The sequence below is a fragment of the Galleria mellonella genome, unplaced genomic scaffold (assembly GCF_026898425.1).
Source record: "Galleria mellonella isolate WM207_F2 unplaced genomic scaffold, CSIRO_AGI_GalMel_v1 utg28, whole genome shotgun sequence".
NCBI lineage: Eukaryota > Metazoa > Arthropoda > Insecta > Lepidoptera > Pyralidae > Galleria > Galleria mellonella.
This window is the reverse complement of record NW_026442064.1, coordinates 19001-34411: the sequence shown is the minus strand read 5'-3', so window position 1 is coordinate 34411 and position 15411 is coordinate 19001. Positions and strand designations below refer to the sequence as shown.

General features: G+C 38.4%; 1 protein-coding gene across 1 annotated transcript in view; it reads right to left on the bottom strand.

Annotated features, from left to right (window-relative positions):
* The window catches only part of LOC113517854 (anion exchange protein 3), a 68053-nt gene extending 53573 nt beyond the window's left edge, over positions 1-14480 (bottom strand). The window contains exon 1 of the mRNA XM_031911517.2: positions 14276-14480. Coding sequence (XP_031767377.2) covers positions 14276-14323 — 48 coding nt within the window. The 5' untranslated portion in view covers positions 14324-14480. The remainder of the gene's footprint in view (positions 1-14275) is intronic.
* Positions 14481-15411: the final 931 nt, after the last annotated feature.

The window sequence follows — 15411 nt, the reverse complement described above, 5'->3', positions numbered from 1 at the left end:
ACGGTGAATTTTATAGTTTCAAATCAATAACCAAAAAACAATACACATAAAAAACAATACACATAAGACAATAGTAAAAAAGTAAAAAAAATATTAATATATACAAATGAGATCGCTTGCAGACCAATGAATTAATATAACGAAATCCTATATAGTCATGTAGGTCACCTCCGCCCCATTGAACATCCAACAATCCCCAGCCCCGCTGACTGTGGCAGACAGAAAGATAAGTAATTATTAGGTTTTTATTTGTTTAGTAAATATTCTTTATAATGTTTCAGAGTATTTCTTGTACCAGAGGAAGACTTTGTACAAAAGTCAATTGCTTGGGTACCTCTGTCCCATTCGTGTTTCAACCGTGAAGTAGTTGTGTTTGCATGGCTGTGTTTCGGTTTGAAGGGTGGGATATGGCGTGAATTTACTGGGTACGGAGGAATAACACCTGAGTCCTCAGGAATGGCAACGCATGGGGGGTATCATGGGCGAAACAGTATACTCTGTTATGTCCATGGTACTGCTCATGTCTATAGGCGACGGTTACCACTTTCCATTAGGTGGACCGTCAGCTTGTTTGCCATTTAAAGCTGTGTAAAAAATAAAATTTAGCAACGGTGGCGGGAGGTTGTTCCAGGAGAATGCAGCGTGCTCTGTAAAAACTGTTGACGATATGTAAAATAGTATTCTATATATTAATAGTACTCAAGATTACTCACAAAACGTCCGCAGAGGTGTATGGCTAACTATTGTACGAGTAGTTAAGCCACAATAACGGTTTTAGTTTAAATTATTAAGTTCAAGTACGCGTGAAATCGAATAGTGGTGATATTTGTATTATGATATTTATCCTTGTCCATTTCAATGGTTTGATAATAAAGACTGATTATGTACGTGTAAATACCACTTTAAATCATTCAGATCGGACTCTTCGTTTACAAGTTCTGACGGCTATAAACAATTTCTAAGTAAGAGAAATGTCGTGGATTAAATAAACTGCCCTACGTCGAGTCTATTGATAGTTTAGTCTATTAAGACGATATTAATTTACGTATTCACATTAAATAATACTTTTTAAATTTGAAACTTGAATTATTTAGTATATTTTTTAGTCCCGGGATAGCATGCTCCAGGATTTCTTAACACATAGACATTTTGTTATGTTTAGTGCGATCACTCTACCGCCACGTATTTTGGGTAATTTCGTGAACACCATCGCCTTTGGAAGTCAAGAGGCTTATTTTTCACTGCTTCTATCATATTTCTCCTTTCAATTAACAATTGAGTTAACGAGAACCTACCAGAACACGCTCAAACTCTCCACCTTGTTCTCTAAGATGTCAGTCGAGTTCCCCCATATAAGAAAATACTGTATTTATAAAGAAATATACTTATTTGTTACTTTATATTTTTCTTTTGAATTTTTAGAATAATATTCGAATTCTTAAAAAAAAATACCCAAATTTCCAATATCTAAAACATTGAAAATTTGCAAGATAAAATAGTTTAAAACAGCTAACAAAGGATTGCTCTGAGCCTCGAACTTCTTTCGTTGACTGTTTTTATTATTATTAGCCACACAAGGGGCCTGAAGTCACCGCACGTATGTCCCTGCAAATTAAATTGTTAATGATTTCTGACGTAGATAATAATGTATTTTTTGTTTGCTTGTTTATTGCTATGGTTGATAGGCAATCAATTAAAGAAATTTAAGAACAACTCTCATTTGAAGCCGATTGGAAATTGAAACTATGCCTTATATTGCTCCTCTATATTATATTGTTGAAATAGTATGTAATGTTCTAGTTACCGACGTGAGTTGTTGTCCGTTAACAGAGGCTCGATTAGTTTGCTTTGCTATTATTGATGACGGCTTCCAAATATAGTTGAAGATCATTATTGGTGAGCACTGACAATTTGTTATCCATTGAGCGACTTCGAGACCACAATGAAATAATTAATGGTGGTGAATGGTGGCAGCCTCGTGTGTGCGCACGCACGTCGCGGCGTCGCCATCACGTCGCCGCACTACGCACCAGACACCACCGGGCCGGCTCACCATCATATGTGGAACGACACCGTTGAGATTACAAAATCGATGCACACGCACAGCTGCACGTGCTGGGAGGAAAAGGGATTGGTAGTACGGGTCTGACTGCCCCATTGCTAACATTATACCCTCGACCTTGACCGACCTCCACGCGTCTCCCCATGAATATCGTTATGGTTAATTAATATTGGTCGAAATCGTCACCTTGAGCCTACTGACCTGCTTCACTCTAGCCTATCACCCCTCACTGGTACCCAGCCTGCATATGCCGAAAGCGCAGGCAGAGTCACTTGCATTTTCACTCATTAAAGAAATTGTCCGTGATAATTTTCAAAAAGTGCCAAAATTTGTGACTTAGATCATTGAATATAATAATGACAATACAATTATTATTGCGTAACATATGCACGTACCTCCACGCGGTTCTCCTTGGAAATTATCATGATTAATTCCTGATGAAATCATCATGATGAGCTAAGTGGCCTGTTTTCATTCTCATCGATCACCCTCCACTGGTGCCCTGCCAGCGTATACCATTAGCGCAGGCGGGGTTACCATTGCATTTTCGCCCATTAAAAAAAAAGGAACGTACCTCCTTCTTCAGGAAGTAGGTAACGAATCAAATGTTTAGAAGATTAGCAAATGCAAAGTACGAGCATCTTTTTCGAAGATATTCATTAAATTGTAACGTGGCGTCGTCGCAGCACGTAATTTGGCAGCGGCACACTCATTTTGCATGTAGATTGAAGTCTGTGCAACTGTTGCATACATAACTACATAAGTCACTGGACGAGATCAGCCACACCGCCGACTGAACGCAGCAGGAGCTCCAAACTACACATTAGTATAGGACATCTAAAGATATTGGTCGCCGCGTTTTGTTCCCAACTGTACTTATTCAGCTACTTGAGAATGTTCTTATGACTTTATTTGTTTGTCAAAGTTGTTAGTCATCCTCGCCGCATATTTCATATGTAGCACAATAACTCGTGAAATTTAGTTGTTAGAGCCTTCATAGACAATGGCGTAAATGTATCACTTTTGTAAAATAAACGATAATTGATTAGTGCTACTGATGGAGCCGTCAGAGAGAAAATGAAAGAATGGTAAGGGTACGTGGTGGACACGATTGACGTAGCTATTTGTAAATGTACCAAGCGGCTATTTTAAAAGCCGTGAAGTAAACTGAATGGTTGTTACGACTTTGAATGTGACGCTACGGGCCGGAGCGCGGCACCGCGCGCGTCGGTCAGCGGTACATTATGGAAACATTCACTGCACAGGCGACATCCCTTACATTTTTTTGATATAAATAATATAAATATTAATATAATCTTTCGTAGGCCAACCTCACAAACTAAAATAGAATGTTACACATGTATTTTTTTCATTTAGTAAAATTAGCAAAATAATATAAACGTGTCTAATATTGAATAAAAAGTGCAACTATAAAATGTATTAGTATTAGCAAGAGTAGCCTTTTTTGGCATTAAATAATTATGTGATTAAAATGAAATGTGCTCTGTTCGAGGTGGATAGTAGCAGGTAGCCACGCGTCACCAGTGGGTGCGGAGTAGCGAGACGACAGGACCACGAGAGCACGTCACCGCGCGTACAGGGGTCACTGACACCGGTTATATAACTCGGCATAGGTATATAAATGTATATTCATAAATACCATAACTAATTCTATGATTTAATACATGCCGATCATAAGGTAGATGTCGACCAGTTTTTTAGATAATCAAGTTACGATAACGCTATACATAAGCAAAGTAATAGGGAGCGAGTTAAGACAATCGGCGAATAGTCAGTCACCTTAGATGTGTTCGTAACCTAGCGTGCGTACGTTTGAGTAGCACTTACTGTACGAGTTATTTAGATACCTACATGCATAAATATCTATTGCCAAATGAATACATGGAGCCGCGGCTTCGTCTTTCGTAACGATGGGTTGAGAGGTAATAAACAAACAAACTTACTTTCAAATTTATAATATTATTAAGGATTTCTTTTAACGCTACATGGATGGCCTCGTGCTATTTTCACTTAAAGACTATAAAATAAATATAATAAAATAAAAGTCTATAAATTAATATATATTAATATATTAATATAATATTATACCATTTTGACATTTGACATTCGATGTGAAATCCGGAAGTAAACCTTTATTGATATAAAGAATTGTGTATTATTAAAATTGATGCGAGCAGCGAACATCATTGAGCAGTCGTAGTGAGAGCTGAATAACCACTTCTTAGAAAATGTTTAAAACTTAAACAATTTTCTAATTTTAACAAATGACAAAATATGTCAGTAATATAGGTATTTGAGTTCCTGTGATAAATATAGTCCGTACGCTCCGGCATAGAATAGGCCACTCCTTCCTTTCCCGTGGGTGTCGTAAGAGGCGACTAAAGCAAATTAATGATGGGGGGATGGGCAGAAGCGTCCTTCTTAAAACATCTCCAAAAGCCTAATTGCGGTTATAAATTCGCCTGCCAGGCTGAAAAGAATAGGTAATTGAAACAATTGATTGCTTAATCCGCCTGCCGATATCTGTCAGATTACGAGGCACAGTAGATATGACACGTACGTGATACGCCGCACAGTATCCGCCGGCGACTGTACGGTATCTGCGCGAGTGAACGATCAGTTATCACTGCCAAGGTCAAGCGGCTGCATGCTGCATCCAACGATTTATAATTACGCAAGAGAGCGGCGCGCGGCGTTACGGTGCGTACCACCCACCGGCCGCGCTCGGCGCACTACGAGAAGCACGAAGGAAGCTCGGCCTTCCAGATGTACCAACATATCATATAGAACACATAACAAATTTTATAAATACAGGATTTACATGATAAAATAATCTTATTAAATTATTCCTTCACTGTACATACACAGATATTGTAAAACATTTCACACATATCTGTATAAGATACGTTTCGAGCTTATTAGACTGATAACATCATATTAATGCTCGTATTGTTCTGTATATGAAACTGTATACAAAAACATAAAACCTTATTTATCATGCTACTAATCGCTCGCCTGCCTCATTCTCAAATGAATTAAAGCCTATTTAAATAATGAGTCTTTTAGAATGCAATCATCCGTATGTCCCCCGCGTGCATGCTCGGGGGCTCAGGGATGATACAGGAACGATTGCATTATGATTATATTATGGTGAGTGAGTGGTGTGCAGTAGGTGGCGGCCGGAGACGGCGGCGGTGTAGCGACACGTAGACGTTACGACTACGAGTAGGACGCGGCTACGCAACGAAACGGAAGTGCAGCCTCGCCGCACTAGCCGCACTAGCCGCGCGACCAACTACTCCCACTACAGTTTCCACAATACATCTCACTGTAAGTAGAAGGAACTACGTCTCCGTGGTGCCCGCATGCGAATTAGGGCACGTGTGCTGGCCGACTCTAGCGCGTTGTGGTATATTTCATTCCATTTCAACTATTAGTTTATATATTCCGGTGGTTTTAGTGAAACAACTTGTGATATTTTCAAAACAATGGATAAAAAAGATTTCTTGTGGTTTTTTTTTATACCACTAAGGCGACAAACAAACATACAGCGCGTGTGTTGATTAAACATTGCTATTTAATGGAGAAAAATACTGTTGAAGCCTAACAATGGCTTATCAAAGCGTTACGGGGACTCACTCTGCACCAGAGAAACAGACTGTTATTGATTGGTACTCGTGTGCTGAATTTAAACGCGGTCGTACAAACACTCATAATACTCATTAATGCTCTAGTCGACCTAAATCGGCAGTTGTACCGAATAACATAAAAAAATACACCAAATAATATTAAAACGACACAATGTATGTTTACAGTTTTACTTGTAAATTTGAGCATGCGTAAGTTTCATTTCAAAGAGGTGCCGCAGTTGCTCACATCGGACCAAAAACAACAGCGTGTCGACGACACTGAGCGCCGCCGCGCCGTTTGGAGCTATTATACGAGTACAAGCGCAATAAAAACAATTTGTATACCTGTATGAGACAATGGATGAAGTGTACATCCATTACTACACATTTGAATCAAAAAGATCATCAGCTGAGTGAACCTAATCTATGTAGAAGCCGTCCAAAGCGACAACAATCGACTGGTAATGTTATGACATCTGTACTGTGGGGTTGCACACGATATGTTTATACACAATCTTGAGAAAGGGAAAAACGTCATTAGTAAATATTACATAGCATTATTGGATCGATAAAGTGCAGAAATCAGAGGGAAACGACTTCATAGGCAAAATGTGTTTTTTTTTTTTAACAAAGATAATATTATACGTATATGACAAGTCAATAAAAATAAAGGTGAAATGTAACAAATTAAGCTTCGAATTACTTTCCCACCCATCACATTCTCCAAATCTGGCTACCAATTGCTACTGGCTTTTTTTCAGACCTTAAAAAGATGCTTTAGGGGAAACAATCAGCTTAAATGAAGAAGTAATTACCGATACTGAGGCCTATTTTGAGAATAATGACAAGTTGTGTTGACAAGGTATCGAAAACTTAAAGCATTCGTTGCAATCAATGTATCACCCTTGAAGAAGAGATGTTGATAAAGTAAAATTTCTAAAACAAAATGTTTCTTAGTTAGAGCTGAGACTTGAAATGAAATTAAATAAGTTTATTTGCATTAAACAGTTTAAAATTATAACAAGCCACGTGGTATTATTTTGGCACCTGTTTAATTACCTTAAAGGATGTAGGCATGCAAATATTTTACATTTTATATAAAAAAAAAACCGGTAAACAAAATTATAATCCAATTACATTATTTAAATTGATATTACATATTAAAAGTCTAGATTTTAGTACATTATGTCATTTATATATATATATATTTTTTTTTTTTTTTTTTTATAAAACTTAGAATGGCAAACAAGCTGACGGCCCACCTGATGGAAAGTGGTAACCGTCGCCTATAGACATGAGCAGTACTATGGACATAACAGAGTATACTGTTTCGCCCATGATACCCCCCATGCGTTGCCATTCCTGAGGACTCAGGTGTTATTCCTCTGTACCCAGTAAATTCACGCCATATCCCACCCTTCAAACCGAAACACAGCCATGCAAACACAACTGCTTCACGGTTGAAACACGAATGGGACAGAGGTACCCAAGCAATCGACTTTTGTACAAAGTCTCCCTCTGGAATATATATATATATATATACACATTACAAGCAATACAATAAATTTCCAAAATAGAAAAATGTGAATAGGGGTAAAAAATCATTAGAATTGACTTATTGAGTGATGTGTTACATTGAAGGCCACAAATAAGCCAGACGGTTTTTGACTGGTTTTTAATTGAAGTGTTCCTTCTCTTACACTATATTATCATATCCAATGTTTATATGGACGCTTTAGCCGCGATCGTGTGCATAACGTGTCAAGCGAGAAACAAATAAAGGTACGTTTTCTTGCATCGTATAAATTAGTCTGCCTATAACTATGATTATAAACTGTTAATAGCTGGTAATGAAAAACTATAGTGATGCGTCGTGTTCGTTCTGCTCAGGCTGTGTGGCTGTGTCTTTATGCTGAATGTTGCGGCGGCGGCCTGATGATTCATCATCGTTATACCAGCCTCTACCTGTCCACTGCTGAACATAGGCCTCCTCCTTGGAGGGTTCTGCCAGTAGTTGCCATGCTTGGCAGGTTGCTTGGTAACCGCAGTTAGGCTTTGGAGATGTTTTAAGAGAGACGCTGCTGCCCATCCCTCGCTCCCTTAGTCTCCTCTTACGACACCCACGGGAAAGGAAGGGGTGACCTATTCTATACCGGGACCACACGGCCTGATGATTAAATATCGTTAATATGAGCGTGACAGAACAATAACCGGCAGCGTGCGCAGTGCAACGTGGAGGTGGTGCAAGGGCGCCGGCGCGGAGCACTGCCGGCCCGCGGTGCGCCGCTTTATCTTATCCACCTGTTACATTGCGAATTGATAAATTTCGCGTAAATAACCCTATCGCTATTATGTACCTTGAATAAATGTTCCACGGCCGATAAGATACAAAAATTTGACGGCTCGAGGTACTTCACTAATCATATAGAAATGTTATTACATAATACGAGCAATAACATTCGTACAAGTACTTCAGTATCGCCAGGGTTACAGCGCTCTGGCAGTTATGAGCGCCGGTTACTCGATTCAATATTTTATTTTAATAAATCCAGAGTAAACGTATCACATGGTGAGCATTCAGTGTCAAGTGCTTTGTCACATTAATCAATGTGATTTCTACCTGGATATAAATTTTATGCCACATTATAATTCGATTGTATATTTTTCTTGTTAAATTGGCGTTAAAGTAAGTTTCTAGATTTTAGTAAGCCCAGACCCACGATATTTTCAAATAATAATGTTCCTTAGCAGCTCCCGCGGAATTCATTTATTTTGATGAATCGTTCCCTAGGTATATTGAACTACGAGTATGTTACTAAGTGACCGACAGCTGCAATCACATAAACACTACAAAACGAATTCTATTAGAGTAACTTAGGAAATGAGGTTCGATTTTTATGAAATTTAAGTGACAAAAGTTCCAAGCAATCCGTTGGCTGGAGATAAATTACAACGCCGACAAATAACGCGTCGTTGCAGAGGTCTTTGTGATTCTCAGAAGTTTTTAATTTTAAATCCTTAGTAATACTGTAAATGTGAAGCTAAGTCTGTTTATTTGTTTGTTATCTCTTGGCGTCGTAAAGGCACAACCGATCAACATGATATTTGTTTGGAGAAGAACATAGGCTACTCTCCATACCGGTTATTAAAAACAATACCAAGTGACTATAACTACGCCCTCGTGACCGGGATATGTTTCGCGTCGTGTATTGCTAAACAGTAATCGAGCTTAATACTTTTGTTAAATAATATCTCAGTCAAATGCATAGGTAATCCGTTGGCGGTGTCAGTACTCACTACTCACGACACGCTGCTGTGACAGCCCTATGTTTTACAGTAGTCCGTTACGTAGTTATTACATAATAATAATTTATCAGTAAGTAGCCATATCGATTGATTGATCGATGGCGAGGCCGAGGCAGGCGTGCCAGGCGGCCGCGTGCGGAGTGTATCACCACGAGCTTGGCCGGCCAGGCGCGCCGCGCAACATCCTTTACGCCGACACTTCATAGCTACACTACATGGGTTTTTTTTTATGGGTGAAAATGATATGGTAACCCCGCCTGCGCTAACGGGATACGCTGGCGGAGCACCAGTGAAGGGTGATAGATGAGAATGAAAATAGGTCAGTTAGCCCATCATGATAAATACATCAGGAATTAACCATGATAGTTTCCAGGGAGAAACGCGAGGAGGTCGACTTGGTTGGGTATATTGCTAGCAATGGGATTCTCAGTCTCCTTTACTAACAATCCCTTTCCCTCTTCACTATATGGGTTCCTTACTGTTGTACTCCGTACGTAAACAATTAGATACACAATCTGGCATTGGCATTATGTCGAATAGTATAACAGCTCTCAGGAATGGCAAGACGTCGCAGCTCCTTAGGAGTCGATAAAATAAAACTTATTTACGATTCCATATTTATAATATAATTTATCATAATCGATGCAACAGTTCGCACGTAAAAGCGTTACAAACAAATCAACAAACTCACTTTCGCATTTATAATATTAGTTGAGGGTTTCAAAGACAAAATTTCGGTCAAATTAAAGTATTATTGTTATAAAAGCCAAGGAAAATAATTATGTCGAAACATAAAATGACTCGTGTAACGAGGGTTCCGTACAAAATCATGTTTAGATTTTTATTCCTGTAATAACTACAAATTTACAGTTTTCAGATTTTTTCCTTTACATTTGCTAGATGACATTTCTTCTTGCCAAATTTCATGATTCAAGGCCAACGGGAAGCATCCTATAGGTTTTGATTCTCTTTGCGAATGTCAAAATATGCTCTTTAAATGGAATATAAACGGACGTATCTTTTGATTGCATCTATTTAGAAGCTTGATTGCTTCATTGCTTTAACATTATTAAATCAATACATATAATAAAATCGTAACTGCTCGCTGTCTGTACATGAAAGATATATAAGATATATGAGAAAAAACTATTATTTATAAGCTTTATGAACGTAATTGAACCCAAAACTATGATTTTTGGAATTGTTGTCTATTTGTACGTTTGTGCACGCTAATCTCAGAAACGGCTAATCGATTTGAACCCGGTTTTCACTAATGCGTTGCGGTTTGCTCCACTTAACATTTAGTGTTTATTTTATTTCAATCGGTTCATAAATAAAAAAATTATATCAATCTAAAGAAACACATATAAAATGTTATAAAATAACCGATCAGTTGAATTGGCTAAAACTTTATGAAGGTATTAGATACATAATTATCATTTAAGTATATAGTATAATGGGGAGTGGGTGCTTGCTTAGAGGTCGTGGCGCTAATGCAAGTGAAGCAACCCCGACCGTGGTTTCACGTATTGAAATTGGTTAGTACAAAAGTATAACGTCTTTGCCCTTACAAATGGCAATCCATGGACACGAGTATCCATCTCAAGCAACAGGAAAAATTTAGAATGGTAGAAGCACATATGAAGTATTTATAAAAACTTACATTTGAAGCATAGCATTATATGGGTGTGAATAGAATAGAATAGAATAGAATAGAATAAATTTATTGTGAGCTGTATGTTACAATTCGTAAGATGTTATTAACGTCTCAAAGAAAAACAGCCTACCCATACATCGGGCATACAATACGATTAATTACAAAACATTAATTATTTTACAGTCATACATTAAAATTGTCAATAAAATTGAAAATAAAATAAAACATGTCAATCAACAGTCACAAACTAACTCATGGTCACCATTAGAACATATTAATTATCATCCTATATATTAATTAAATTATTTATAATGTCAATGTAAAAAAAAAAAAAAAAAAAAATGTCAAAGAGCAAAGAATTCATTCATATTATAGAAAGCATTTGCAAGTAGCCATTTTTTTAATAATAATTTGAATTTTGTATTAGGCACTTCTTTTAGGTTATTTGGCAAATGATTATATATTTTGATAGCCATTATATAACTACTTTTATTGTATATCATTGAGTTAGCTTGCGGCAAATATAAATGATCATATTGTCTCATGGGTACATTTCTAAGACGAACTTCAGATTTCTTTTTAAATAAGTGCATCAAGTGAAACATGGACAATGACGCAAAAGGCATTTAAAATGTGGACATGGAGGAGAATAGAAAGGATAATCTTGAAGAGAGAAAAGGAAAATAATAGAGAATAGAAGAGGCAAAGTACTGGGCCATCTTATTCGAAATGACGATTTTTTAAAAAGTATAGTAGAAGGAAAAAAAGGAGCATAGTACAGGGCAAAAGAGGAAGCAGAAGACCGAAGAATAACTATATGGGACAGATAAAAGAAACGCTAGGTATCATGTCGTATAGGGAGGTCAAGGATATGGCCTGGGATAGAGCTGGCTGGAAGAAGATGCATGATTTATTTGCACCGACAAGAGGAAATGAAAAGAGAGAGAGGGAAGCACCTGTTAATATTTTAAATGCGAAAGTTTCCAATGGATGGATGGATAGATTTTTTTTTTATTCTTTCACGTAAAAACTATGAATGGATTTGTATGAATTTTGATATACGAGAAGTTTGTGTCCTAACTTAGCATACGAGTATAGGATACTCCATATATCTATTTATTCTTCTATTCTGTGGCAATAGATGCGGGATATGGCTAGTTTTTCAAAAAACTTATTAATGAATGATAAAAGACCTCTCATGTTTATTCCATCCTGAACATAAAGTATGTTCGGGAATGGCCCCGTCCGAAATAAATAAATCCGATGAAACTTCGCGGCTGCTTTGCATTACTTATTTCGGTCGCGTTTCATTTCGAGTACGAAGTTCGGGCTGACTGTTTCATGTTAAGCCCGCATTTTTTAAGTTGCACCTTCAGAAACCCGCATCTAATTTGGTGCATCAGTTTAGATGAGTGTGATGCCGGAACAAACATACAGACAGACAAACAGAAAAAAAATCTATAAATGATTAATTAGTCCTTTGTTGTTAAATATGTCCTACGTATCGATCGTGTTGGTCGCCGCCTCGTCACAGTCCTATTATACGAGTATCAGTGAGCCTTATTGTTGCACGACGTTTGCATCGCACGTAATTGTATTAATAATAATATATTAGGCAAATTGGAGATAGTGCACATGAGTACTTGCATATACATAACATAATCCACTATTAAGTATTACAATTCAAATATAAAGTAAACATTGTTTAATAACTATATTAGGATCGACAAATATATATAAAAAAAAAGACGGGACGAAGTTACGGACACATTCAAATGCCTTAAACAGTTTAATTCGTATTACAAACTGTATTTTATTAAAATAAGTTGACATACGAAAGAAACAGTGACTCTAGCTGCCTGATATGAACGCACAGCCGACATAAACGATTAGGTATTGTAATTTTTCTCGCAACATCACTAAAAAGTATTTTTTTTTTTAATTTCTACCTGAATGGGATATATGGGCATGACAAGATCACTCGTTCATCGCTGCGAGGCACAGGTACTCGTAGTGGCCAATAATAGAAATATAGAGTCGAGGCGCTGCGCTGTAGACACAATGGGGACGATTTTGTCTTGTCATTTCTCTATCCTTAATTTTTTTTGTGAACTTTACATTTCAATTTGATAATTTCGCGGAAGTACTGTTTTATGAACCGTCAATACCATTACGAAAAAATCTATTGTTATAATTTTGACTTAAATCTATTAGAAGTTTAGTTCATGTTTGTCCTTAGAATAAAGATTTCTGTGTTACATCAGATTGAAATTTCTATTTTAAAGATAGCTTCAGAGAAATGGCTCTTCATAATCAATCATCAATGTCCCATCTGTTACGTTACTCGTCAAGATATTGCACTGGTAAACGCAACTGCGTTCTAGTGCACCTCCATTGACTATATATCATACAATATTTGCAAGATTCATAAAAAATTGAATACGACGAGTGTATAATATTTTATCTGGTCACTCTTAGCGGATAATTTCATAGAATAGAAATAAATAACCGCCAGTACTGTCAGAACAAAACAGGTGCTTGTTCCACCGAATTACACTGGGGCTTGCCTGTTTGTATTGTACGTCTACTTGGAAAATTTTATATAGAAATGCTATGAAATTATGAACATTTTTAGCTATATATTATTGATCTATATCATTAGCTCGCACCGTAGATTCGCCGTGAAAGTTACATGAAACTTAGCGAAGCAACATGAATGTCGAGGCGAGCTGCATACGAGTTGCGAGTTGGTACATGAGAGCGCAGCGTGCAGCAAGACACCCCAAATGATTGCAGCTCAAACAAGATGAGAGCTGTTCACGGCAACTTGGCGTAAACATCACAAAATATGCTCATAACGAATCAGAAATTACTTTCGCCAGTGCGGGTCGAGTGCCAGGAAATTCCGTCGCGTGTGTACGTAACGTCATTAACACGATTTTCAAAGCTTAAGCCAGTTCAATATAAAACAAAAAATATGCATCAAATGTAAGTGGTTCGATATTAAATAACATATTCATTGCACCGCATACGAGTACACCTCACTTTTGTTTATTTATCTACCGTGGCGATTTGAAATTTTAAAACAACGATCCCACAGGATGGTGCTCTTGGTTCGGGAATAGTTGCGCAGCACATAATATATTTACATAACATTGGTGGGGACATGGGGCACAGTAGCGCGGCCCGACGTGGTGAGGTGCCTCGTCGCCTGGTCGGCTCACGTTAGCTGCACCCACGTAAACGTCTACTTACAGATAGCTCTGGACCCGTTCATATAAAAAAATATTGGTATTTATGTATGTACAACATTATAATATTTGTATATGTATGTAGGAGGTGAGGTGCGCGACCGCGGTGATCTGACGAGCTTTAAAGTGCTTTTTTTTAGGGTGCATTATAATGAAAAATAATCTATTTCACATTATAAATGCAGTCTGATTCGGCAGACGACGGAAACATAGTACATAGGTAAATTAAACGTACAATTAACAGAGTAAAAAGTAATACTAGTACTTATAATTATGGTGAGTGGTGGTGAATAAGTGTGGAGCGTTGGGGGTGTCTGGCAGTGGTGGTGGTGGTTGTGCTGGCACTGACCTGCGGGGCGAACCCAAGGAACGAAAGCTTCCTTTTGCCGCTACTCATGGTGCGCGATGGATGCGTGCGTGCCTCTTTCGCGGAACACTGAGCGTCGTAACTGACGACACGAATCACTTATCGAATGCGAGCAGTACGTGTGCGTCAGCCGCGATCGCGTCCGGTCCGTGCCACTGCTGGCTGCCGACTGTTCACTGGCCGAGACGTCGCTGCGATAACTATATGCGCGGGCGCCGCCGAGTTCGCCGTAGGGCGCACCACCACCGCTCCACCGCGAGTCTCATCACTGCAGCATCAATGACGCTGCGGGGCAGCGACTCAGGACTACAGGACTCCACTAGCACCACTATGACTAGTGCTCGTTTCATATAATAGAAAAAGTATTTTTTTTTTTTTAAAAATGCGAGATTTGCATTTATTTTTTAGTTCAATGCACAGATGATTTTTTTTTCTTATTTTTTTTTTTAATAGATGATGATATATGATATGGAATGATACACCGGTCCGCGTTAAAGCTATACCCAACACCAGTGAGGATTGATAGGCGAGGATAAAAAGGCAGGCCGGTTAGCTTATTGTGATGTCATCGTCATCAACATGTCAGCCTTTAGCTGTCCACTGCTGAACAAAAGCCTCCCCGGGGGTGGGGGTGGGGGGGGTTACCAGTAGTTACCACGCTTGGCAAGCGGATTGGCAACCGCAGTCAGGCTTTAGAGATATTTTAAGAGAGACGCTGCTGCCCATCCCTCGTCCTCCCTTAGTCGGCTCTTACAATACCCACGGGAAAGGAAGGGGTAGTCTAATCAAAGCCGGGACCACACGGCTATATCGTGATGTATTCATCTGGAATTAAGCACTACAGTTTTCAGGAGGGACCGCGAGGAGATCAACTTGACAGAGTATATCGCTAGCAATGGGGCTAATAGTCCCCATTACTTCCCCACAAGTTTTATATATTATACTAGCGGCCCGTCCCGGCTTCGCACGGGTGGACATTTTTACAACATTTTACATTTTTATCTGTACCTACCTAGCTACCAATTTTATAGATATGCCCGCCTCCACCTGCCCCTCTTCCGCACCGCTAAAATAGGTACGTACAACGCGACAGCGTTATTTTTTTTTTCTATTAATTA